At 34.1% G+C, this 27,593-nt stretch overlaps 2 protein-coding genes across 2 annotated transcripts; both read right to left on the bottom strand.

Moving 5' to 3' along the window:
- Positions 1-1,547: 1,547 nt before the first annotated feature.
- Positions 1,548-5,420, bottom strand: LOC149572616 (proline-rich receptor-like protein kinase PERK12). The gene is made up of 8 exons (XM_089815860.1): positions 5,171-5,420; positions 4,812-4,954; positions 4,504-4,601; positions 3,044-3,893; positions 2,233-2,309; positions 2,005-2,152; positions 1,768-1,917; positions 1,548-1,664 (listed from the first exon to the last, which is right to left on the bottom strand). Exons 1-8 carry the CDS (start codon positions 5,418-5,420, stop codon positions 1,548-1,550), a joined length of 1,833 nt encoding a protein of 610 aa, XP_089671986.1.
- Positions 5,421-17,633: 12,213 nt separating this feature from the next.
- Positions 17,634-27,212, bottom strand: SUS3 (sucrose synthase 3). Its single transcript, XM_089813735.1, has 15 exons — positions 26,776-27,212; positions 24,467-24,599; positions 24,200-24,351; positions 23,534-23,726; positions 22,898-23,016; positions 22,395-22,611; positions 22,052-22,147; positions 21,578-21,751; positions 21,179-21,295; positions 20,903-21,069; positions 19,999-20,223; positions 19,120-19,441; positions 18,687-18,931; positions 18,059-18,197; positions 17,634-17,968 (listed from the first exon to the last, which is right to left on the bottom strand). The coding sequence occupies exons 1-15, from the start codon at positions 26,871-26,873 to the stop codon at positions 17,909-17,911; spliced, it is 2,457 nt and encodes an 818-aa protein (XP_089669861.1). The 5' UTR covers positions 26,874-27,212; the 3' UTR covers positions 17,634-17,908.
- Positions 27,213-27,593: the final 381 nt, after the last annotated feature.

The raw sequence follows: 27,593 nt of genomic DNA, 5'->3' as shown, positions 1-27,593 counted from the left end.
CACTCACCCAAGAGTGTTAGAGAAGAAGTTGGATGCCCTTGTTTCTAGAGTAGAAAAGGTGGAGGCTACTCTAAAAATGATTCTCAAGCATGTCCTTTTCATAAGCATAGCCTTAAAATTATGAAAAGTGGGCAGTCATCATTGATGTTGATAAGGACCCGGATGAGAACTGTCGGGACGAAGTAAGTGAGCTAGAGCCAACAAGAGAAAGCTTGTCATTACAGCCCAAGTGGATGGATTTGAGGACCTCAAGAAAGTTGTGGTGCACATAATAATTGAACTTAGGGACGTGATGGCTAGGACCATTAATGAGCTAGTCTTAGTTTGCTTGGTTTTTTTGGTACTTTGTTTGTTGGTTCTAGTGTTTCTTTTCTTTTTTTAGTTATTGTTGGTGTTTTTCTAGACTCCTGAGCTTGTGGGTGCTAGAATTTTTTTCTCTCGGCACATTGGTTTGTTATTGAAATAAATGCTTTATCTTTTTATGATGATGTATAGGGTTTTGGGTCCCTCTAAAACTTTTTTTTCATAATAAAAAATAATTACCATTTTAATAACTCTAGATATCATCAATGATAATAAGGAGGATATGGTAGATTCCCTCAATTAGAACAATAACGACACATAATAGTATCAAAACATCTCATCAAATCACTACCACCACATCAATACACATCATAATATCGTGACAAACTCAACATGGCCAAAATACCTTCTATAGATGTAAACATATTGAGACATTATCATATAACATCATGCAACACCACTTTGGAGTCATAAGGCACATATTATCATCATTGAAATCACAAATATAACTTGCAATCAACATTGACAGTGATATAATTTGAACAAAAGAATATATGTTCAGTAATCAAAGGCATCACCAAAATATCAATACAAAACCACATACAAAATGTATCTCAGATCAAGAAAATACATAAATGGCATATAGAAACACAAGAGGCACTGTATTATATTTATATCATGCATAAGTTCATTTTTCTACTTAATAAGGTAGCACCTGCCTACATAACTTGATGACATGTTCCTTGATTAAACCATCTACTAAAATTCAAACCTTCATTGTAATGATATAAGGGATGATGTTGAGATTGTACCTCTTCACAACATTCATCATATCCTTGGTGTTTATGGCAATATTGCATTATGACATTAGTTGATTTTAACCAATTCTCTCACTCTAGATAGAACTTAGTATCCAATTATTTGATTAAACAACACACTCTAAGTTTTGACTTGTTTAGGCAACTCATTTGAAATCTTACTTTAATGGATGAGTCATGTTGAAGAAACTAGCATGATTTTAGACGACTTGCCTAAACAACTCAAAGCTTAGAATGCGTTGTTTAGAGTTGCCTCTATACAAGGGACCAAAAAAACCTTCAATCAAATATATCGAACAAATAAATTTAAATCAGACTTAAATAACAGTACCCAAAATTTAATTCACATTAGCTCATAAGAATACATCTCTTAATACAATTCAAAATGAGTCATCTTAACAAATCAAAACATACAATATATTATCTTTAACACAAACTCAAATTTTCAAATTTACAATCAACCATGTATCTTGACTGGCTAGTACAAAATATGGGCGATTGTGGTATCATGGTGGGGCGGTCACCTTTGAGTATTGAAACAACCTGCCATGCACAATGAAACATGGAGTGAGTAGGGGATCTTTATAGTTGGGGTGGGGGGCAGAGTGTTAAGCAATATAATACAATAACGATTACACAATCTTACTTGGCTCATAGATGGGCGTGAGCGAGGATCCCTTTGTATACAAAGTGATGATGCAGAGCACAAACAGTAGAGCTCAAACATATCTGGTGATTCCCCTAAATCAGGATCTAACAACTCATGAAATGCGTGCACCTCAATATGTGGCCTTGCCTGCAATTGAAACCACAAAACGCTTTTTTTTAATTGATTATATCAAAGTAATGGCAAAGCCCATAGAAAAAAACTAAGGAAGATTACCCATTCCACAAGAGAGATTTGGTCGTGGGAGGAAGACGAATCATGAGCTTTTCTGCCACTAATGAGCTCCAGCAGTAACACTCCATAAGAATAGGTGTCTGCCTTAACAGAAAGAATTCCTCTTTCTGAATACTCTGGAGCCACATACCTTCACAAACACATGCAAATGTTAACTAGGGATTGGAGGTGAAATGTGCTCTTAAGATAATTGAAGGGGAAATGAAATACCCAGCAGCGCCGCACACTCTACTCTCTCTGTATATTTCATCAGTTGCAAGCCGCTTTGCAGACCCAAAATTGCATATCTGTTGAAACAAAAATCGATTTTGATATAAAAACTACTAATTATAAAAACCATGAAATCCTCGTTGTTAGTCAATATGTTTATGGATTCGGTTGGAATATGAATTTGATCTTACCATGTGTAGATTTTGTTGCTCTCTGTTGAAACACAAATCGATTTTGACATTAAAAATAGTTAATTCTTTAAAATCATGGAATTCCTAAACTTTAATCAATATTTTTCTGGATTCGGTTGGAATGCTGTTTGGTACTTATGTTGAAAACAGCTTCACCTATTCATGTGACCAATTTGTGAAGTTCAAGACTTTTAAACCCCATTTGAATTAGTCCCCTAAATTTGGGAACAACATAAACTTATTATGACTGAAACATATCTTCATCCGATCTAATTTGAATCCTGAACAAAAGTGATAGTTATGATTTTCTGTGAATACGCTTTTTATGTTCGTGAATATGGTTTAAATGGTATTAACATCTAAAATTCGTTGAACTTTTCATAAATCAGTTAGGACTTGAATCTAAGATTTTGAGATTTTGCATTTACTGACCAGTTAGAACTTAACCTAAGATTTTGCATTTACTGCGGGGTTACTGACCGCTTTAGAACCAATCACTTTTAACCTTGAATCTATAAATGAATTCAACAACTAGATTTATATGCACCTTGTATCTATAAATGAATTAAAATAACATAAAATCAACAGAAATTTTTGGCATTGGGAGAAAGTTGACATACCAAGGGCAAGAAATCAGGAGCCAGCATGATATTGGAAGATCTGATGTCTCGATGCACAATGGTGCCTTCACCACATTCCTCATGCAAATACCTCAGTCCTTTTGCAACCCCAATTGCAATCCTTCGCCTTGCTGCCCATGACAATGTCTTGAGGTGGCGATGAAGCCATCCATTGGAGGCATATTCATAAACAAGGGCAGGACTCAATTTATCATTGCAAACTGCCAAGAGAGCCAAGATATTCCTATGGCGAGCCACTTTTACAAAGTTCATTTCATTCTTGAAATGGGTCTCAAAGGAGCAGCCCTCAAACTTCTTCACCATCACTTTATACTCACTAGAAGACCCATCCTCATTTAGAATTCCCTTGTATAACTTCCATATTCCATTATGGGCAAGTAAGTCATCATTTGCTGTTACTTTGGCTATTTCATCACATGAGAGCTCTCGTGGAGGACACAATTTGGCTTTCACCTTCTTACTGCAGTTGCACCCAGTACAATTACAATTACAATTACAACCAGTTTTACACTTTTTCTCCTCCTTTTTTGATGGAGTTTGCAGAATACTACGAAATGTTTTGGAATCATGGGTACTGATTCGACCTCTTCCTCTTTCTCTTCCATTCATAAACACATCAATTGGGACTCCAATTGATGGATTGCTTGTCTGCATTTGTCTGTTGGATTGAAAAGCTGCAGAGAATGTAGTGATAGTGCCTTCTTCAGATATGCTATAGGAATGAGGCCTTTTAACACTGGATATAATACTTGCTACATTGTTTCTCCCAATTGCAGCAACATTACACCCAGAGCTCTCAGATATGTTTTTCCTATATTTCTTCAATTCTCTGTTTCACAAGAAGAAATCATAGTGTTAGATTTCTTGTTCAACTGAAATCATGGTGCATCAATTTATACAATTCAGTTTCAATAGTACATTCTTAGGCATGCTATTAAATAGCCCATATTAGAAAAGTAAGTGTGCATTCAGATGAATCAAGATTAAACAATACGTTTGTAAGCAATATAATGCAACTAAATATTGGTTAAGATGAAATTAGAGACACGGACCTGCCTGATGTAATCCATGCAACTCTAACATTGTTGGTTTAGGGTTTTCATCTCAAATTACACTAATAATTGCATTCTATTGAACAAAAGACACTGATATCAAATCAAATCTTTGTGTGTTATCAAATCACAATAGAAAAAATCATTGTTCGGAGGGTATTATTGAAGTCCAACCAATTTACATCAAATATTTGTAAATAATAAGTATTGATTTGTTTAGATGATTCATCTTAAATTATGTAAACAATAAGTCATTAGAAAAGTGATATGATTTTAGATAAACCATCTGAACAAATCGATATTATTTGAATTCCACCATTTCATTAGAGAAATTTATCAATAGTATAAGACCATAAAATATTGTTTCAATGAAATACAGAAACAGACCTGTCTAATACAATCCATGAAACTCTAGCATTGTTTCCTTCCCGTACTATGATATATTCTGGAGGATATCCTGCAGCAATCTTGATTTCCATCCTAACCTGTTATATGAGATCAATATGAAAGGATATAGAATTTAGAGTTTGCTTTTTGAAAGTGTGTATTCTAATTTTTAATAAACCTTTTTATCAGAAAACGGAAAAACATATATTACTATAGAATGATCCAAACTAAAAGAAATACACAGCTTATAATATATAATATATAATAGGTCAATTCATGATATTCCAATATTGAAGGTGAGTTATTACTCTTTTCGTTTTGTAACGTTCATAAAAAGGCCTGAGAGATTGCATGTACTTCTCTTTCTTGAGCTTGAATTCCCCCTGTAAATGTTCAACTGTTGCCACATCTCTATGTGAAAAACCCACTTCTTGTATGCCTCCAGATCTTCCTACAAAACATTGAAAACCCCTAATGTTGAGCTTAAGTTTAAGGTATTGAGTTTTCGGTGTGAAGATTGAAGTTCTAATCTTATAGGAACATTTAATTTAAAATAAAACTGATCTCCTATATATATATTTAAATAAAATTGATAAGAAAAGTTTATATTGATCTCATATAAACAGAGGAATGAACAAGTAATCAAAATTGAGGAATTTGATCTTACTAAATGACCGGAAAAATGTCATACAGCCTTGTTGGGGCTGGTTTGCTTCTTCTTCATTGTAGAAAACAGCAAGTACCACCACCTTATCTCCAGGGCGAACAAGATTATCAAGCACCCAATTCAGAGAAGAAAACTTAATATTATCATCATCACCATCTTTATGTTTTATTGCATCAAGTCCTATTAAAACGGTCTCACACTCCCTTCTGGTGCTCCTTTGGATAACCTCTATACATGGCTCCTCCTCCATTACTAAACTGGCTTCACCAATTACAGCTTAAATCAATCGCTAGATGATAAAACTCTTATGAAGAAAAATGGAAGGAAGGGGAAGAAGAAGAAAGGAATGCATCACATTTATATCCATGAGCCACTATTGCTTAGCCCGTCACCTCGTTGGCATTCTTGTGATAAAATGCATAGCAAACAAAGTTAACAGTGCTTTGTGGGCATAGAGATCATAGACCTAACAATGCTTGCTTCGTAATATCCAAGAACCTTGTCCACAACGTACCTCAGACGCTTCTTTTGTCATTTACTATTCATACAAAATTAAAGTCACGATGAAATTATATCTATGTCTCTCCATCTAGAGTTTTGCATTCAGACAAAAACTTCTTGTTGCGTGAAATCCATCCTGGAAACGACAGGTCTCTATCAAACGAGGTCCATTTTTTCCAAGTGATTGATTTGAATTTATAAGAATTTAAATCCGGAGATTTCATTGTTTATTCAAAGGATTTGGATGCAACGTATGTAAATTATAATAAGTACAGTGTGTTGCTCGACAATATTGATAATGGATAGAGACAATACACTAAAGTTTCACCAATATTTGTTCAATTTGATTGAAAATGTTTATGTGTTCCAAATTTATAAAAGCATTCATTATAAAAAATATTTTATGTTTTTACTACTATATTTTGTGATCATAAGAAAAAATACTTGAAAAAACTTCATTCTGGTTTTGCAACTTTTTGAGAAAGTACTAAGGAGGTTTTTCCCATGTGTGGGAGGCCTTCCTATTCCGCCATAGTCTTTTCATAGTATTCTCTACTATAATTACAAAGGCTCAACAACTATATTTTGTAGTGGTTCTTACTTCAACTTTCATATACTAGCTATAAGCTTATTGATAGTGAGCCTTATTGTGTTTTTGGGGCATATCCACCCTAGTAATAAAGCCTACCAACAATACCCCTTCATACTAATGCAGTTAGCATTATAGAAAGTTTTCTTTGTTGTACAAAAATGCCTTTAGTGTCACCCGAACCAATATATTTCATTTCATGAGGATTAGCTTCTTTGTTGTTTTCCCTAGTTTAGTTTTTCCACATAAATTTTGGTGTCATTTGTGTTGGTGTTTTTGTACTTTCATGCTCACCTTTTGTTTGGAAATTTAATCTACTTTAACTAATAATCATAAGTAGTGGTTGTTAATCTCTATCATTCACCTCCTTGTTAGTTATTCAACCTATTCAACAATTGGTATTGGAGCTTAATTGCTTTGTATGAAGCTTTACCACTTGAGGAAAATTCAGTGACACATAAATTGAATATCCCTATGTTTGATGGATTGGACTACAATTCATGGGAAGTTCATATGAAAGGTTATCTAGTATCGGTTGGTAGTTACAAGACTTGGAAGCATGTGGAGATTATGTTTGTGTTCCATCAAAATGACTTACAAATTGTAGATGATATCAAAGCATATAAGAAAAATAGAAAAGTATGTAATTACTAGTGATTTCTCTAAATCAAAACTTAATAAAGTTATTTTCTTGAAGATTGTTCATGAGGTTTGGCAAAAATGAAAGTGACACAGGGAACAAGGGAAAATGCATAAACATGTAGAATAAACTCATCTTAAACCTACCAACACCTCCCTGCTTAGATTTACACACAAAAGCTTATACACAAAATTAGTGAAACCACATAGAACACAAGACTAGATGTAGCATATTCATAGGTGTAAATGTTTAACTTCACATTCAAAATAGCAATATGCCTAGCTATAAGGCCTTCTAGGTTGCGGCCTTATACAGAATTTAGAATTACAATTTGTGAGTCCAAGCTTGCATCTTTAGTTTCTATCTTCTAAGAATGTTGCTTTCCTACATCCATCCAAGCTTATTTTATAGCCAGCTAAGCTACAAGTTGGCTAGTCAAGCATTTAATTACAATATAGGTCTAGACTTGGAAGAGTAAAACAAAATTCAAGCAAGAACAATATAAGATCACACACACTTAAAAGTACGTCCACACGTGTTGGGAGTCAACTCCCAACTATACAAAACACCACATAAGCATAGGAAATCGCACCAAATGGAACAATACACTACAACATTTGGACCCGTTTTGCAATAGTAAATTATTGTAATTGTGACATCTACCTATTGTCCTAGCGACAAAACTAAGAATTGGTTCTCGTCAAACTTTTACTGTCGTAAATTGTGATGACGACGACATCCATCGTAATTGCGACATAAGACAAAGTCGTAACTTGGAAGGAGGGATGGGAAAGAGTTCGTGTTATGGATGTTGCAATTGCGACAACAAGGGTAAACAACCACAAATATATGTTGGACTCTTCTGATAGACACCCATTGTAATTATGATGGATAACTATTTGAAGAGAAGTTTGTAGTCCATCGCAATTGCGATGCTTGTGCAACAATAATGTTGTACAATTGACAGATATCTGTGAGAATGTTTTGATAGTAATTTGTCAGTATTGTGATGACCTACTAAATTATAATAAATAAATAAAATTTATCTACCTAGTAGGAGTTTCAGCATGTAATGTTCACAACATGATATACTAGCACTTTCACCCAATGATGGTTCAAGGGGTATGTCGATAGGTGTATGATTTGAAGGCATAATTGAAACTTGTCATAATAAATGGAAGTGTTAAAATTGATCTACAAACATAATTCAATGTAGTAAGGAGTATTGTACATAGTAAGATTCATCTTGGATGAACTTATCCTTATGAGGACCTACGCCATTTCTACAATTTTTTGACACATCAGTCATTATTTGGGGTCTTTTTTGCATTGGAAAAATAATTGAGTAGTACAATATGTAATCCAAAGTCATAAAAACATTTATCCAACACAATTTCACATAGAGCTAAAAGAATCAAAATGATAACATTGATGTAGAGCTAGATATCTAATGAAGAGAGGATTACTAATTTGCCTTAGCCTATCCACCAAGGCACTCAAGGCTCTTCTCTAGCCTTCTTAGGGTCTTATCTTCACCCTACCACTAAGAAAATACTTCCACTATTCCCCTACTTCACCAATTCACTCCCACCAATTTGAAACTCTTCACAAACTCCAAAGTCTCACATATCCTATCTTTATAAATATTGAACTATTAAGTCAATTCTTCCCGGAAACCCATAACTCTAACATACACTTGGAAACAATGTAGCATTACAAAAATAGGTCTAATCAAATAGGATTCATGCCCTGAAAAAAAAATCTTAATAAGGTTGTCCAACCTTATCCCATGAGATGTGAAACAATGTCAATAGACTCCCCAAGATTTAGCACAATATAGAGAAAAACAACATCCTACAAAGATTTCAATCCCCCACAATGGACCATAACTGAAGCACACATTTAGCAATGCGGCAACATAACAATCATGGGGTCTATTTAAGCAAGACCACTATTTGACAACATGCCACCAAGATAAATCCTCTCATAGAATGAAATCTATTCCAGATTTCTTTCACACCTCTAACAAAAATGCAAACCTGTTACATTTTTCAGCTCCATCTGATGTCCTATGCATATGAATTGAGATTGCATATTGAACTATGGTCGCCTTCTGCATTTCCTGAAACCAAGAGATTGACATAGATAACATCTAGAAGTAGCACCTTGTTTACTAATACATTACTATTGAAATACAAGTAAAAAGGAAACCTTTGTAAGAGTTTGGTAACTAATGAATTGAAATTATACAAGAATAACAAAAAAAAATCAATTAGCTAAACTATGCCATAAAGAAAAACTTGTACCCAGCTTCTAGGCCAAATCGTACTCTATGCATTCACTAAGATAGTTGGCATGAGGACACCTATTCAATGTCTCAAATCTTGAGCTTGGCAAAGGAGATGCACATCCGTGCAAATATAGGTAGAGTTAGAAAATTGTGATGCCCAAAATTAACATGTCATGGTGTGAACAAACAAGTATTTGGTTGTAGGATTAGGTGTTTTAGACAAGAGGACACTCCTAGACGTAAAGCCTAAAAAAATTTACATTGTCATGCAATCATAGATTAATATGAGCTTCACTTGGTTTCGAGAATAGTTTAATATTCTCTACTAATAAGGGCCAACCATGTGAAGAGGGAAGCTCATTTGCCCCCCCAACCCCCACCTAACATCTAAATTTCTCATTAACATCTAAAATTCATTCATTCATCTATTAATAAAATGTAGCATTCATGAATTATCACATGATAACATTCATTAACACATAAGATTCATTAGAATATTCACATGAACATTCAATAGCACATAATTAAAACATTGAGACATAGACATTAGTCATTATCAAATAAGTTGCATAAATGTGCTATTCACAAATCCACTAGTAATGGCTACAATTAAGGGCACATTCTCATTCCCCCCTCCGTTGTCTATTTTGTTCAAGAGAGTTGACGACATTGTAAAATTGAGCCCACTTCTTTGGGTTCTTGTGCGTCATTGGAGGGGTAATCCCAAGAGATCTAATCCTCACATTAGTCCTTTTGATGATAGGATGGCCATTATTGTCACCTTTTCTAGCCTTTGCAATCTCCACTTGGTACTACAAAAAATAATCAGTAGTACACAAATTCAGACTATGAAGAAATAAAAATAGATCAACAACAAGTGACCAATAGGTGATGAATTTGTACTACAAATGTGGATTTTTCCAAGTCCTCCATGTGCCATACCTCATATGACTTTAGAGGGTCAAACAATGTCTCTGAAAAGGAATGACAAAATGGAAGAGGAGCATCTAGATGAAAGACCTCATCAATGCAGACTTTTGCATTTATAAAAATGGTTGAGCATGCCTCACATTAACCAAAAATCATCTCTAGTTGTTGATCTAACTTGATTAAATGGTGCTACTATGAGCATAGTGATTTCACACTTGATCATGTTTGCCATGTGTCTTCTTTCCAGGGCTTTTAGAAAAGTTGGTCAGTTGTTTCCGAATTCGGCCCAAAAATCATCTGAAGTCATTGATCTTTGTTCATCCAACAATCATCGCAGCATGACCTTTATAATATTACTAACATAGTTCTTAAATATATTAGAATATTTCTAATTTTAAAAATGAAATAGTTTTTCAATGATACTTTAAATTTGATTGTAAAATAAGGCTATCTAATGGAGAGTTTTAATTCAATGTTATATGTTATATTTTTTTTCTTAACAATTTAATAGAAAAATTGGAAAATGACAAAATATTGCATAAGTAAGCATAACAATGAAATATAATTTTACACAGAACTCCAAAAAATTTGTTGATATTCATTGTCACTTGACAATTACAATCTGAGGTAGAGTCTAGAGACTCTAGACACATGTACAGTGATTGTAATTTGATTAAACAAAATAAAAATTGAAACCAGACTTCAAGGGAAAACCTTAGTACTACTGTACTAGTCATTGTAGAAAGAATAAGACCGGACTAAGTGTTAGGATTAAACCACAAACAGAAATAACAATTACATGCAAATATAACCAATAACAAAAAATAATAGATCACACAGAAAAAAAATAAGGCACCAAGATTTAACGTGGTTCACACAATCCCAAGGCTACATCCACCAAATAGCAAGTCTGATATTATTACGTTCCAGTGATTACAACATGATTACAATCTGCAATCCCTTACAGCTCAATACTGCCACAAGAACCAATTTCGCATCACAACTATGAAACAATCCCTAACACTAAGCTCTTTTATATAAGTATTTTTACCACTTTAGGGTTATAATTAATAATTACATGTTAGCCCAAAATCCCAATAAAATAGGGCCCAAAAAATTTGCAAAGAATTTATGAAGTATGTACAGTACTTTCCTGATCAGTCACCACAATCTAGCAGTAAGGTTGTGAATTCTTTTAACCACGGGTTGTCTCAACTCCCTACATATTTGTTTTTTTGGCTTCTAGTTTATTGGCTTTAAATTATTAAATCTTCGCAAATCTTCAACATATATGCAAGTTCGTGCCAAAAAAGTTATAACGTGTGTGAAGCCCATGGAAGAGGGAATGCAACTAACGGTGAAAAGACATGTATGAACTATTCACTGCAAGTGGTATAGGCTAGAAGGAAGCGTGTCACCGTTCCAGAGACCTGAACAAGGTTGAGGCTTCATTCAAGACGTTTGGCCTGAAATAAGCCTTCAACCATTGATATATTATCATCCAACAGACAATAGTCTGTAAATGGATGTTACTTGTTACACACATATGTTGGAGATATGAAATGTTATTAGAAACATTTCCCAAAAAGTCATTATTGCAAACATCAATTCCTAGTCGCATGTGGCATGTGTAGTATGAATTGTGTACTACTACTAACTAGTAAGTACTTACTAGAAAGTGAAATTACGATTCACACAAATTTAGAAAGTAAATCTATGATTAGTGTAAAATAACTAGAGCCCAAAAAAAAAAAACATTATGCTCACTGAAATATCAAATGTCAGCAAAAAGGATTTTACTTTGCATTATATTCTTTGAATCTACTTTACATTTCATCTTCACACACACACACACACACACACACACACACACACACATACATATACACATGTATATATATATACACATATATATATATATATATATATATATATATATATATATGTATGTATATATATATATATATATATATATATATATATATATATATATATATATATATATATATATATATATATGTATGTATGTATATATATATATATATATATATGTATGTATGTATATATATATATATATATGTATGTATGTATATATATATATATATATGTATGTATGTATATATATATTTTATATATATACATATATGTATATATTATAGATATATATAATATTATATATACAATATATAATATATACATATATATATACACACATGTATGCATATATGTATATATATATACATGTATATATATATATATATATATATATATATATATATATATATATATATACATATATATATATATATATATATACATATATATATATATATATATACATATATATATATGTATATATGTATATATATACATGTATATGTGTATATATATATATATATATATGAAGATGAAATGTAAAGCAAATTCAAAGAATATAATCTAAAGTAAAATTCTTTTTATTGACATTTGATATTTCAATGAGCATGATGTTTTTTTTTTGGGCTCTAGTTATTTTACACTAATCGTAGATTTACTTTATATATAATATATACATATATGTATATATATATATATAATATTGTGTGTGTGTGTGTGTGTGTGTGTGTGTGTGTGTAACGGTTGTGGTTTCTCTTAAAAAGGGAAGCAACAAAGCTTCAAATTGTTACATTTCAAATTCACACTTTCAATAATATATTTTAAAAAATAGACCCTAACTAACTGACGATTCTTCGTGTCACACTTCTTTTATCCTTGAAAACATCCCAAAAGTGGTGAAGTTCCAATTTTGTTGTTCCACCGCATTTACAATTTGATCTTCAAAATTAGTAGGGTTGAGACTCATTTCAATAAATATTGCTCGAAGGTCTATCTTTTCCTACTCCTTTTCGAGCTCTTTGATGGTGTCCCCAAGATTAACAGAGAGAACTTGGAAAGTTGCAATAAGCCCAGTAGTAAGATCACTTTGTTCCTCATCCTCCTCCACAAACAAATTTGGGTTGACAACATGGCTTGGATTTTCATTTGACGATCCCTCTTCCATAGGCAGTCCCATTTTTGGCTACCAACTACTTTTCTGATAAGGGCAACCACTGAGCAAGATGTCTGCAATTTAAAGAATTTTTTTTTCAAACAAATTCTACCATGCCATAAATACAATGGGACATTTCACATACGTGTCATCCAACCACATTCTCCAACACATCATATATGTTTTTCCAATAAATAGAAAAAATCGCCTAATCATATAAACTTTTTTCAATAAACAAGAAAAATCTCCTAATCAACTATATTTTTTTCCAACAAACGGGAAAAATTGCCTAATGCAATATATATTTTTTCCAATGAATGGGAAAAATTGCCATATACAATATATACCATTTGTATCAAAAGGGACAAAATTGCCTTGATTTTTATGGAATTTTGTAATGGTCAAAGAAAATTTGCATTTAACATTAAACTTTCCATGACATTGAAAAAAAAAATCACCAATGGAAATTAGTTTTTACCCCCAAAAGTAATATTGGATTCACCACAAATTTATATATTTTTCGAGAAGGGGGTTTCTTAAAGTTATTCTTGTTGGAAGATACAGATTGTTCGACATTCACTATAGTGCTTGGCATGTGTTGGTTGCTCTGTATGCACTGGGAGCTTGGCAATGCTTGTGGCTTGGCTAATGCTCGGCTTGGTTTCTTTGTCACTCAATCTGTTCTTGGTTCCTGTAGGTGTCAAGTTGTCAGTGAGCTGACTTTTGGGGCATTTAATTTGTGTTGTAGCTGACTTTAGGTATTTAATTGGGTTTTAATTTAATTTTTAATGAACTGGGCCGACCTATGGCTTAGTTGGGTATAAGTAGGGAGTCTTGTGGAGTCTTTAGTAATGGGGATCCATCTTGGAGAAGAGGATGTGAGCTTTGAAGGGCTAGTAGCTATGGCTTGAAAACTAGGAGATTGTTTGGTGGGCTTGCGAACACAAGTTAAGATTTCCTTTGGGTTTTCTTCTAGAGTGCAGATTTGGACTAGTTGGGATTAGTGTTAGGATTGTGAGTTGGATCTTGTGGGATCATACATAATTTTTTTGTAATTGATGTTGTATTTGGCCCTAGCTCGAAAGGCCTTACAGCAGGGCATATTGCATGTAAACAATTATATGTATGAATAAAGAGTTGTGACTTGGTATTAGATATTTCTTTGTTGTTGTGTTTCTGCTATGTGGTTATTGGTTGGGGGCTAGGACATCTCCTTTGGGGGTTCTCTAACCTTATACTACATGACCAATGAAGGACAACCAAATAGGACAGTTAACCAGTCATAACAGGAAATGACTGGTTCCTTCGAACCTACTACGAATTTTATTAATGATTTTCCTTTATGTATCATTAATTGTATAGCATAAGCATTATCAGTTCATTATAGGTTACACTCATAGCCTGTCTCAGGGAAATACACAATATGTTCAGCATATATGTTTACATTTTACCAATTGTATATCAGTTGTATGATGAATGTATTTTAATGAAAGAATGATCAATACCAAAGATACATGTGAATCAATATTGTGAATGAAATGTATAAATTGCAATTTTCTTTGTATTGATTGAACATAGGGATTGGAGTGTTATGTACCTTAGATGTAACCCATGTATTTCACACTAAATTTAAGCATGAGCAAAAATTTAGTAACAGTACAAAAATTTCTATTGTAAAGTGATATGCATTTTGATTTAAGCCTTCAAGGCCATATAGTGTAAAAGATGTATTGAAATCAATCATGTAAATTGTGATGGGTATATCTAGGAAAATCATGGGAAAGGAAATCAAGATGTAATGTTGTCAATGAAAGTTACTTTTGGTTATGAATATGGAAATGTATTTGTTGAAAGATAATAAATTAAATATGTAACATTATTTTGTGTATGAAAAATAAAGGAATAAATGATTTAGTAAACAGTGTATTTTTTTTACTCTTTCTCATCAAAGGAAAAAAATTAAAGGAAATCTTACTTTTATCTTTAGGAATTAAAAAATATATTTAAAATTCAATTAAGGAAATAAACTGATAAGGGAACCCAATAAGATCGTGAATGCATGGATAGAACTTAATCAAGTTTAAAATGAAAAAAAATTACACAATTCACTCATTTTTGTCTTTTCCTACTAGGTTCCCTAGTAGGCATGACATGGCGAAGACAATTCCATTACCAAGTTGATTATGGAAATAATTGTTCCCTAGGAGGCATTAGGAAGTCTTGAGGATATTTTGGCAAAAGCCTATTCTAGTGCTAGGAATTAATCTAGGTAACAAATAGAGTGGCCTCCCAAAAATTGATGGTACGAAGTACACACCCTTTGTGAGTCAATTTGATGGAAAGGCTCTGACACATGAAGTTTAAAGAGGTGGAGAAAGATTGGTTTGATGTGAAATTGATTGTGATGATACATATCTTTAATGAAGATATAGAAATAATGAAACATAATGACATTTCTTCCTTCTTTTTATCTAAGATTTTTTTTTCACTTTTATGATTTGATGCTTTTGTGCACATCCTTCTTACTCAAGCTCTTTGTAATAGGTTGTTATTGATCATCATGAATTTCTAAATGGGCATGGAGAATAAAGAAAACTTGTGTTGAAAATTGTGATTTTTTGCTTTAGTTGTTATTGGTGCAATGGACTAAGTTTGGCACTTGAATGATGATTGTTCTGGTTAGTTTCAATAGTGGGTAGCTACTAACATGCATTATGGTGTGTTTAAGTAATTATTCTAGGGATGGAGTGGTTGGAGGGTTGGTATTTTCAAGTTGCGACTAGAAGATGTTGTAGATTTGGAGCCAAATCTTCAATTTTTACGTTATAATTTTGTTACTTATGACTATTACAATGTAATGAAAATGCAAATGTAATTGGTTTGTGGGTTTTCATCAAACTCTATACAATTTTGTTGTAAAGAAATAATTGCATTCCTACAACTTTTGATATTTATGGGTTTATGATAGGGTTTCTAATTATTAGATCTGCAAAATCTACAGCTCTTTATTTTATTAATAAAACTATAAAGTACTAAATAGAGAAAAAAAAAAAAAAAAACAATGCTCTAAAGTAGCTAGCATGTACAATAATCTGAACGACAATTTAGAGTGTACATCAAAATTGGCTTCATGTGATCTTCATATTCCTTTATAATTCTTCAAATAAATGCTTTATATAATCTTTTAAAGAATGACTTTTGAAATATTACACCTTACTCATTAAAGAAACCCTTTCAACCAGAGAAACATAACAACCTTCTTTACTCCCTATCTCCAATTTTAGTTCTAGACTTCTTTTTCACTTTTTCTTTTTTTTACAAGAAATTTGATAACATAATTTATTGCCTTGTATTCTTTCTAGACACAAATTTTAATAAATCTATTATTTTTTAGTGAGCTAATAAATACTACTACCATCCCACATAATCAAGCTTGTGGATGTATCACTCTTTAGTTAAATGTTTTCAATTGTTAGATATTGCTACTATTATTGTTGATTATTGTTATTTGAATTTTATTTCATTTATTTATGTCTAAACAAAATTGTAATATTTAAATTATAGTAAAAAAATCAAAAGATATCAAAATTATGAAATACAAGTTTAATTTACACATTCTTCTTAATATTTCATAGAAAATAATTAATCCACTACCAAATGATTTCCCACCTTAATCTCTTTACCTCCCCAAATTTAACCAAAAAAAAAAACTCAACTATTAATGAATTTATTCTCTGGCTGATTAAATATAACTATTATGAGACAGATAAAATACAATTAACTTATTTTGAGTTCAAAAGAGATGCGTGATGTGATTTTCATAAATTTAGTAATAATAATAAACGTATTCACCACCACATGTTATACAAACTTATTCTCCTTGAAAACCAGCATCAATACATATTACCTAGAAAAAAAATCTAAATATTTTTACTATCATATATTCAATTAATATACAATTTTTATTATTAATACAAAAGAACACAAACTAATAGACAAGAAGAAGCTGACACAGTATACCACATCTAAACAGCAACCTACGAAGTTGCAGAATACCTAGCTCTACATCTGCAACGTATCCATTCACCGCATGTGATTTCCATACGATTTTCCCTTCATCTCCTCCTTGACATAACCATTGTGGAACAACCAACGATACATATAAAAACTTGAAAAGACTTTAGATTTTTCTACAATTTTTTATTATTATTATGAAGATTGAGTTGGTTGGGACAAGCGAACACTGTGTCTATTATTCTGATTTTTTGGTTTTTTTAAACATCACTTCTGTTTCCTTAATCTCCTACATTCTGTTGCACTTATTCCCCGCTTTCAGTCATTTAACATTTCCGCCAAATTTGTTGAAGGATGAGGAAAGATCTTAGTTTTTCATTGAAGATCAAATGCGGGGCTTGTTCCAACCTTCAAAAGTCGGTAGTTTTCATTCAATGATAAATCGGTATACAAATTGCAACATTTCATAAATGCAACCAAAAAAACGCTGATTTTTTATTTAAAATCACGGTGCGGGGCACCTGATTCAGCAGTAGCTCACTAAATACATCACAATAAAATGCCTTCCTCCTGGAAGGAAAAAACGTACATCGAGGAAAATCAGAAATCAATATCGATATCACATACATATATATCAAATTGTGAATGATCCAACAACAATACTTCATTGTTGTACCACAATTATTTGCAAAATGGTAATAGCCGTCGCTTCAGCCAGTCAAATCACTGAACCCTAGGGAAAAAGCTCAAGTGGAGTGATCTTCCCCATCAACAGCAGCATCAATGGCCAATGGCACCGTTTTAACCTAGCCATGATCGAGACATATCCAGTCAAAAATCTCTACTCCACTCAGTTCCTATGAAATTTTGGTAAAGTTCATTAATTCACAACTTACCAGGTTACGGTACTTAAGGATGTAAAACATCTCCAAATAGCGTCGGGTCTCTCTTCTTTCCAGCTTGGATACGTACTTCCAAAACCCGTAAACCCCAGCCAGAGTCATCAATGTATCGGCATAAATTTGCCATGTATATCTGCAACAGAAGTACTCACAAGATCAGTTGAAATCAGCAATAATTGATTAAGTAAAAATATGACCGAACCCTCTCTTGCCACAGATTTTTCCCAGTAAAGTTCAAATTGACAAGGCCAAAATCAATAACTAGACCAATACCTGGTTACACTACATTAAATACCCCAGTGAAACAGTGTATCCCTGCTCCTAAACTAACAAAAAACGAAGGAGCTTCACCTGTCTACGGATCATACAAACTAAAATTGAAAATTATTTTTTTTACATATTAAAATTGAAATTTTCTTTTAAGTTAAAGAACTTCAAAGCCTGCATCCCAGATCTCAATCATCTTTACATTTACTAAAAATCATATTTGCAATATTCGTCTGTAAAATTATTGTCTTGATGTTCCAGAATAAGTAAGAATGCTTAACAGTTCATTTATGAATTCAATTAGGATGCAGAAAGGCATTAAAATTATTTGCAAAAAATCAAACCCTGAACTGACCTTTCATAGATGCGCTTTAGACCTGCATCAGAGATCGCATCCCAATGACTGGGATCTGTCTTGCACTTCTCAAAGAAATCCGCAATCTTTTCACTTGATGATTCCCCGTGGTATGGATCGATGTGGAAACCAGAAACTCCATCAACAATTATCTCAGCAGGGCCTCCCTTGCTTGTAGCAAATGTTGGAAGCCCACATGTCATGGCCTCAACAACAGTCAGTCCAAAAGCTTCATAGAGTGCAGGCTGGACCATAGAACGAAAAAACAAACATTACAAAAGACTCTTCAAGACCAGCCTTAATATCAACCCGCAATAAATAACCTGGTATCATCTAGATGCACATTTAAATAAGCACTAGAATTTCAAACTGATATCTCAGGAGCTGAGGTCCTGATTTTGATTCAAAGCTTAAACAAAATCCAAACACTAACCTGTATAAAGGCACCCCTTGTGTCACAAATATAGCGATACAGCTCACCATTGCGCACTCTATTCTTTTGAGCAATTATCCACCGAAACTGCCCGCTCAAGTTATACTCTTTCATAAGGCTGTGCATTTTCTCAATTTCAGCTATTTCTTCTCTGTCTCTCGACTTTGATGCATCAACATCACCTGCTACAACAACAAGATTGACCAGCTCTCTCAAACGCTTGTTCTTGGCAAACCACTCAACCAGTCCCGTCATGTTTTTCACCCGATCAAGTCTTGCCATAGAGAAGATAATAGGTTTCTTCTTGTCACTCAATACACCTCTGAACAGACAGCAAAAACAACCATCTTTCAGCAAAGAAACACTTGATTAATGAGTTTCTTCTTAAGAGTAATCATAAGACAACCTCTGCTGGCTTCTATTCTTGCAAGGAAGGAACATTGCAGGCACAGTAATTTCAAAGTTAATTTTTCCTTTCAAGCAAAAACAGCCGTTAGTTTCAAATTTCCTTCTCCTAATACCTTCCAAACAAATGCCTAGGAAAGCAGAGTAAACTGTTGAACTTATAAAGGAGCTAAACATCAGCTGCTAGAATTGGTTTCAACTTTTTATATCGAAGTGGGAGCTATAACAGAAAAAGACATCATAGAAGTCCCTGCTATATCTTGCTTGATGTCAAAATTAATGCTTCAGAGACGTAAAATGAAAGACTTTCATTTTTTTTTAAAACAATCACAACAGGCAAAGAGGAAGAATGGAAACTGGCACTGCAGAAATGATCATGAAAGGTGAAAACTTGCTTGCAGACATTTCAACACAAAACTTTTTAAAGAGGAAACATAGCAGATCAGTAAATCCTGAATGTAGAGTATCACTTACACATGCTCTGCTGTCTGTTCAGGACTGAATAGGAGTTCTTCAATGGAGCCATGCAAAGCAGTAAGGCGGTGCTGCTTGTCTGTGTACGGAAAATAAATATGCATGTCTGCTCCAGGAGAAACAATGTTGAATTTAGGATCAAAAACATCAATTCCATGAACCACACGGTAAAGACCAGGAAGAGTGAAAGCAGTGTGGCTTTCATATTGTCCAACTGTGTCCTTGCTGCACAACAAAATGCAACATCCATATTAAGCACCTGATCTAGCATCCAACAGTTCTCAAATAACAATAATTCCTAATAATCTCAAGAAAATTATTCTTGCCCTCCTCATTTTGCATTACTTAAGAGACTCTCTAGTACTAAAAGTGATTTGAATATCTACATCTACGAACATTTTTAACATGTTTCTATATTTGACTTATACATTGTGTTTAGACCATATCTCATTTGCCATATTTGAGAAATAATTCATCACCAAAAGGCATCATGCGTACTGCAAAAGATGCATAGGCAAGTAGAGAACTCGGATTAATGTATAAAGAGAAAATATATAAGCTAAGAAACCCTTAACACAAGTAAGAAGATTGTCAGACCTTCCTGCAATCTCTTGGTAGAAAATTATTCTTGCCCTCCTCATTTTGCATTACTTAAGAGACTCTCTAGTACTAAAAGTGATTTGAATATCTACATCTACAAACATTTTTAACATGTTTCTATATTTGACTTATACATTGTGTTTAGACCATATCTCATTTGCCATATTTGAGAAATAATTCATCACCAAAAGGCATCATGCGTACTGCAAAAGATGCATAGGCAAGTAGAGAACTCGGATGAATGTCATAAAGAGAAAATATATAAGCTAAGAAACCCTTAACACAAGTAAGAAGATTGTCAGACCTTCCTGCAATCTCTTGGTATGTGCTTGTGATAATGAAATCTGCATGGTTCATTGCAATCAGATCAGCAGTGAACTGACAGGAGAAATGATACTTCTCTTCAAAGTTTTTCCAATATATGTCAGAATCTGGGTATTTTGTCTTCTCCAAAGCATGAGCAATATTGCACTGGCAAGACACACATGATCTCAAATTTAAGAATTTTTGTAGCCAAGTCAAATAAAATATTAATTCCATCATAAAACACATGAGCTAGGATAACGGCCAACAAATATACCTGAGTAATTCCTTGTTTATGTGCAATCAGAGATGCCACTAAATTTCCATCACTGTAGTTACCAATAATCAGATCAGGTGGACCATGTAGCTCTGAAGTTATTTCATTATATGCATCCTAAATCAACACAGATAAAGCCAGTTAGTTCCATGTGTGTATTGAAGGAACATAAACAATAAATATATATTTGTGTATCATGAGCTCTTTCCTTTATTCAATGAGTTTTATTTCAGAAATAGATCTGTTTCACCTTCAAATGTTCATTGAATTATACCATTTAACTTTTCAAGACTATGTGACTGTTTCAGAAATTATGAAAAACTGATATGCTCATGTGCACCTTGCACATTCCAATGATTGTTTTGCCAATTTCAACACTGACAAGTCATAAGCACTTACCTCTGCATATGTTTCTAGGTAAGGCCACACATCAAATCGAGATACCCATTGACGCAAAATTCCTTTCTCAGTTCTGAAAGGTACCCTGAGTATCCGTGAATGTTGTGATCCACTAATTCTTTCAATTCGCTGGTCGCATGTAGTTCCTTGAGCTTCCGGAATCAGACGAGTCACCTTAAACAGTGAAATAGATGTCAGAAACAACATGAAAATACAGCTTTAAAAAATAAAATTTAAGTAACAGCAGTAAAGAACAATTTTTGCCATAAAGACAGAAGCCAGGTATTTCACAAAAAAACCTACATACAACAAGATGAGCTGTTCACACAGACACTTTATACTCGTAAAAAACACTTCACCCATAAATAAGCAATAGTGCAAACAATTCCGACAAAGCTAAGAATTTCCACATTGGAGGTTAACGATAATATGAATATAGGACACCTGAGTGTGGTTAACAGAGAAATACTTTACCACAAGAATCTCGGGGGTGATGGCCAACCCTTGCTTTTTTATTCTCAGTAACATTTCATTCTCCAAGGCACGAACTTGATCAAGGATATATACAATCTGTGGTCAAAAACCAAATGATGAGAACAATGAATTTAGCATTCAATTTTTTAGGATTGTAAGTATTTAGCACTAAAGAGATGGGAGTGTGTTCAAGTGGATCTCATGCGAATCAGTCCTGTCTGGAAAACTCCACCTCTTAAATGGGAAACAATGCTAAGTGATCAATAACAAAGTTATGAATTCCAATAAATAGGGAACATCTTTTCTTATAGAATTTATCGTATACTTAAAAAAGTCAAAATACCTGTCCACCAGTGTCTGGCATTCCCAGAACACCTGCTTGACCAAAATAACCATGGGGTGAAAGGATCACAACATTAAAGACCATTGGAATTCTGCCTAGAAACTTTTCTAAGATTGTTGGATCAGGTGCCTGAAGATTCTCCAAAAGCAAATGAATCATATCCAAGACGCGTTCTGCATTGTCCCCCCATCCTTTTTCCAATCCCATTTCTTGAAATCTGCGCAAATCAGCCATTTAGAATCAAATAAGGAAAGAAATATTTTTTATATGCTTGCATAGTTAATCAGATCTACTCAAATATCGCTTTTGCTTGAAATCCATTTTCCCTCAAGAAAACAATACTAAACAGATACAACAAGATTTTGTTCAAACAGAAGTTACTAATATTAAAGAAAAAGAAGCATGTGTTTAAGCTCAATCATATCCTCTAACAAAATAAAATCTCAGTTTTAATCACAATACAGTACCATGTACAAAAAATAAATACTAGAGGTCGAACTTACTTGTGCTCAAACTCTGCATATGGTGTATCCTTGGGTAGCTTGTTAAGATATTCCTCAGCCTTTACCAATGAAGAACATAGCTTTGGCAAGCTCTGTATCCTTTCATTCAGCATGAGCGCCTGCAAATTACATGGTACAGATTACAACTTGTCCTTGAACTGTCTTTGGATTTATATATATATACCAAAAGATAAACATCTAGTGCCCATGATGCAGAGTTACATATCAGAATTTACTGTGTTGATCTCATAGCATTGAAGCAAAAAATAACTTTCTTTGAAATATCTTCTTTACAACTTGAAAATCAATATAAATGTACTCCAAAGTTTTACATGAGATTCACCTATCATTAGTGAGAAACTTTGACCATTTGAAAAATATAGCATAAGAATAAATACTAAAATTATCTTCCCGACGAAGAACCTTCTCCTATTGTAATTGGATTAAAACTAAATAGGTTTTTTCTGTAGAGAATTGAAGCCCAAACTAGTTGCAGATTTCAAACCCAGATGGCTTTCATTGTTTTCTGAAATGGACAATTTTTTTTAAAAAAGCTTGCATTGCAATTATATCTGCAACATAATGGCACCAGATGTGTGCATGTTACTGTGATATACAACAGTGGAAATAACCAACCTGTCCCCGGTAGTTGTGTTGTCTAAGGAAATCCAGCAAGGGCTGCATGCTTTCTTTATCACGAAATAGTCTCGAGGACAAGTGTCGGTTCAAAAATTGAACTCCACTACCAATAGAAGATGGACGTGTTGGACGAGGAAAGGATGCATTGAACGGCTCCAAGTCTAGCTCCAATACATAGTTGTCCTTGACTCTGGAAAAAAATACAGAAACCATTTTACTTGCTAACTTAGACGGAAAGAAAATGGCAGTATATCTACCAAATGCAAGAAAAACACCCTGCAATCATATATTTTTTCTCTAACAGGAATACTGTCCTTGTACACTGAAATTTGACAATTTTGAATTCCCACTTGGAAATAGCTTCATATCTACCAGCAAACGATAATGTATAAATAACAGCCTGTAACTCTATACTTTTGCTCTTACAGGCATACTGTCTTTCTGCGCCTATATTTGATAATTATATAAATTTTTACTTGGAAACATCAGCTCAAAATATTTACAGCATCCATCTTCTGTGTTTTGTAATGGGAAAAAGACAGTTAAAGGGCATCTTAAAATAATACAAAGGCAGTAATCTTTTTATAAGACAAGATGCTTCATTTCTGTTTGGAGACACCGTTTCCCTTATTTACTCCATCATAAATATTGAGAGCCTATTACCTTCCATTGACAAGGTGTTCCTTGAATTCCAAATATTCGGGCACTGAAAGCTGTTCAGCGACAAGTTCCTCAACATTGACACGAACATACTCCCAAACACCAGGCCTTGGCCGTACTGCTAGGGCAACCCATGGGGGAATAATGATGGCTTCCTGCACCCCATATATCAAATTTATTCATAAAAAGTGACAATAACATTAATTTTCATGTGTAATGCCTGAGATAAGACATGCTTATAATCTCCTAAACAATTAAAATTGTTCACACCTGTGTGGATCTCAGCATATCTCCGAACGCTCCATCTTTCAGCTTTTTGCTTTCATCACTTTCTCCTTGAACTTCTGCCAACCCATCCAGCAGGTGATGAGGCTGCAGGATCTTCTTTCCTTGAGCCACATATCTAGAGAAGTCAACAAAAAAAGAATCAAATTCAAAACGCTATTCTTGTTTTTGTATAATGATGTAACAACTTACACTCTTCCACAAAGTATGTTAATCTTTTTTTGATTGAAAAAGAGCATAAAGCAAAATACAAACCTTCCTAAACTCACCATTAAATGATAAATTATAAAAGGTCATAAGTATAGCTGCAGTATTAACTTAAATACTAGTGCTCCTCAACCAAACAAGAGGCTTTCCACAATGCGTATAGTCTTGATCTAAGAATACTCTCTCTAGAGCACGTATGCCAAGCTGAATTTTATTTAAGTAGTTTTCTAATTTGTCGCACTTCCTATAAGTGCCATTTATAAAAGTTAGCTCCTTTGCTTATTACATTGTATACCTGGGGATATGCAATGTATCTTGAATTGAGGAGGAACAGAACGCACCCATCAGCTCTATTCGATTTACACAGAAATGTTAAAATGATTTGTTAGGGATCGGATCTAGTAAACAAGCATGTCAGCACCCCATCTAGCTGGCAATGCCATGACTTAACTCCTGACACTTCAGAGCTGTCTTCTGTTGACCTGCCCACAAGAGACTTACAAATGTAGGATAATAGAATCATAAACTACTTAAAGTCCACCTTGGATAGGACTCATCTAGACTCTGCAAATTAATGGTTCAAAATATACTTCAAATTACTCAATAAAAAGATCTATCAACTGTCTGTCAATACGATTGGCCAAAACTTAGTTACAGCTCTGCTACTAAAATCCAATTCTAATCACCACTAAAGAAGTAAGAACGACAAGCCAAGATGAAAATGACAGATCAAGATCTCATTTTGTGATAGTTCACTAACAAATACATCCCATGGTAGAGAAGGATAAGTGCAATTCCCCTAATTACAATGCACATGCTGTCAGTTTGTAATTCTTGCTGGATTTAATATTTGGGAGAACAATCATGGAAAAAATGGTTGAGCTTCTTCGCCTCTTATCACATACGTATGAAAATTCTTGATAATGAGTGAAGAATCTCGCCCTCTCATCAGCAGCATAGAATTCTCATTTATGTACTTATGGTGCTTTCGTAAAAGGTAAAGAAACTCACTGGAAAACAAAAAATATCCTACGCAAGTTGAGTAAGAAGATTCAATCAAACAGCAATGTCAATGCCAGGGCATACAGGATCAACAAGATCTACTAATTACAACCCTGAGAAGAGCACAATCGAACAAAAAATGGAAGCAATTAAAATCAATCATTAGACACCTCTCAAATAGCTAAATGTAAAAACAAATTGATTGGTTACTAGAAAATTACAAAATGCAACTAACTTCACAAACATTAAAGACACTGAAACTTTCACCAAAGTACAAAAAGTAACAAGGGTTACCGGTACTTGGTCCCCTGTCACTCATGTGATGTCAGAAGAATCGCTACTGGAAGACCTATGACCCGCCATTAAGACCAGATCCCTAAACAACGAAGGGAGTCGGCACATAAAAATTCCACTATCGACGTCATATTACCCCAACAAGGCTTGCTTCAGACGACGACAACTCTTAACTATAAGATCAGACATACTCTAGTTGATCACAAACCCCTAAACCTGTGTCATAAACCCCCAACCTGTAACGCCATAGCAGCACACCATAAATCCCACAAAGACGACAACCCAGCTGTGACCCTGAAAAATACCAACGACCCTGCCAAGATACCCACTTTCAAGACTAGCAATTGCGAACTTTGCACCTATACAAACAAAATATACTATGTGTTTGAAAAGCCCACAAAGAACACGGAACCAAGTCTAGAATTAACCAGGAACAAAAACCCACGCAGCAGACCAGATATGCACTGCCCAAAGTCTCAGATGATTAGCAAAACTAGCTCCATGAAAAAAATGCGGGTAGTTCAAACTTCCACAACAACATTATAGAAAGTCAAATTTAAAAGCAGCACACACAAAAAAGACTGACCTCCTAATCACAAAACAGCCTCCTACGGCTGCAAAATTTTCCCCAGAAAAACCCGCCGACCAGATATTTGGATGACCAAGAAACTTAGAGGAAAAAACAGCTTCGAAACTAAAACAAAACTTGGTCATAAGTTTACCAAAACATCAGAAAACCAGCAATCAGAACAACGCCATGACATCAGAGAACACAGCGATCAAACATTTACCGTAAGAGCAGAGAAACAATTTCATTGCGGTGCTCGTTCAGCGTGTCCTCAACACGCTCGCGAGTGCTCACAGCGCGGGTCAGCTTTGCGGTCACCATCCTTCACAACCGGTGCAAACAGAGTCCTCAAATTCCCCAAATTTCCCCTCTCTGAATCCCAAAAACAACAATTCAATTGATGCAATCTCCGAACTCCTTAAAACAAAACCAAACAACACGCTACTCCCAGCAAAAAAAATGGAACCTTCCTTCTCCCCACGTCTCAAAAATCCCCCCCTCCCAATTCGATCGAGAATAACAAGACCTCCAAACCGAAACAAAGATATAACCTTCTTTCTCCCCCTCCTCCCCTTCTAGAACCTTTGACAAAAACTCAAGCAGAATAACAAAGCCAAGAAACGCTCCTTAAATCAAACAACACGCGCAAATGAAAGTAGTGATGAAGCAAAGCACAAGCAGGGGTTTTATATTGACGCGGCTATACACTGGTAGTTCAGAGTCCTCTGTCGGTATGACTTTAAATTAAAGGAAAAATAATTACAACCCACTTAGCCAAAACCAGAATCATCGTCAAAACTAGGCCTACCTAGTGTTAAACCCCACAAAACATTCAAATCCCAAATTGGGTTTTCCGGTGAATTCAAAGATTTGGGGGCTGTTTTAGCGCACCTGATAAAAACTTTATGCGCTCCGTGGCGTCCACGTCAGATTTAACTGCGCGCCCAAGTGTACAAATGTGGAATCCCTGTTTCTGTGATAACTGGGCGGCTTCAAAACTGCTGGGGAAGCAGCCAATGGATTTAGAGCAACTGTTCAGTC

This window comes from Cupressus sempervirens, chromosome 2 (genome assembly GCF_028749045.1).
Source record: "Cupressus sempervirens isolate cs-2001-9-10 chromosome 2, ASM2874904v1, whole genome shotgun sequence".
NCBI lineage: Eukaryota > Viridiplantae > Streptophyta > Pinopsida > Cupressales > Cupressaceae > Cupressus > Cupressus sempervirens.
This window is presented reverse-complemented; position numbering and strand designations above follow the sequence as displayed.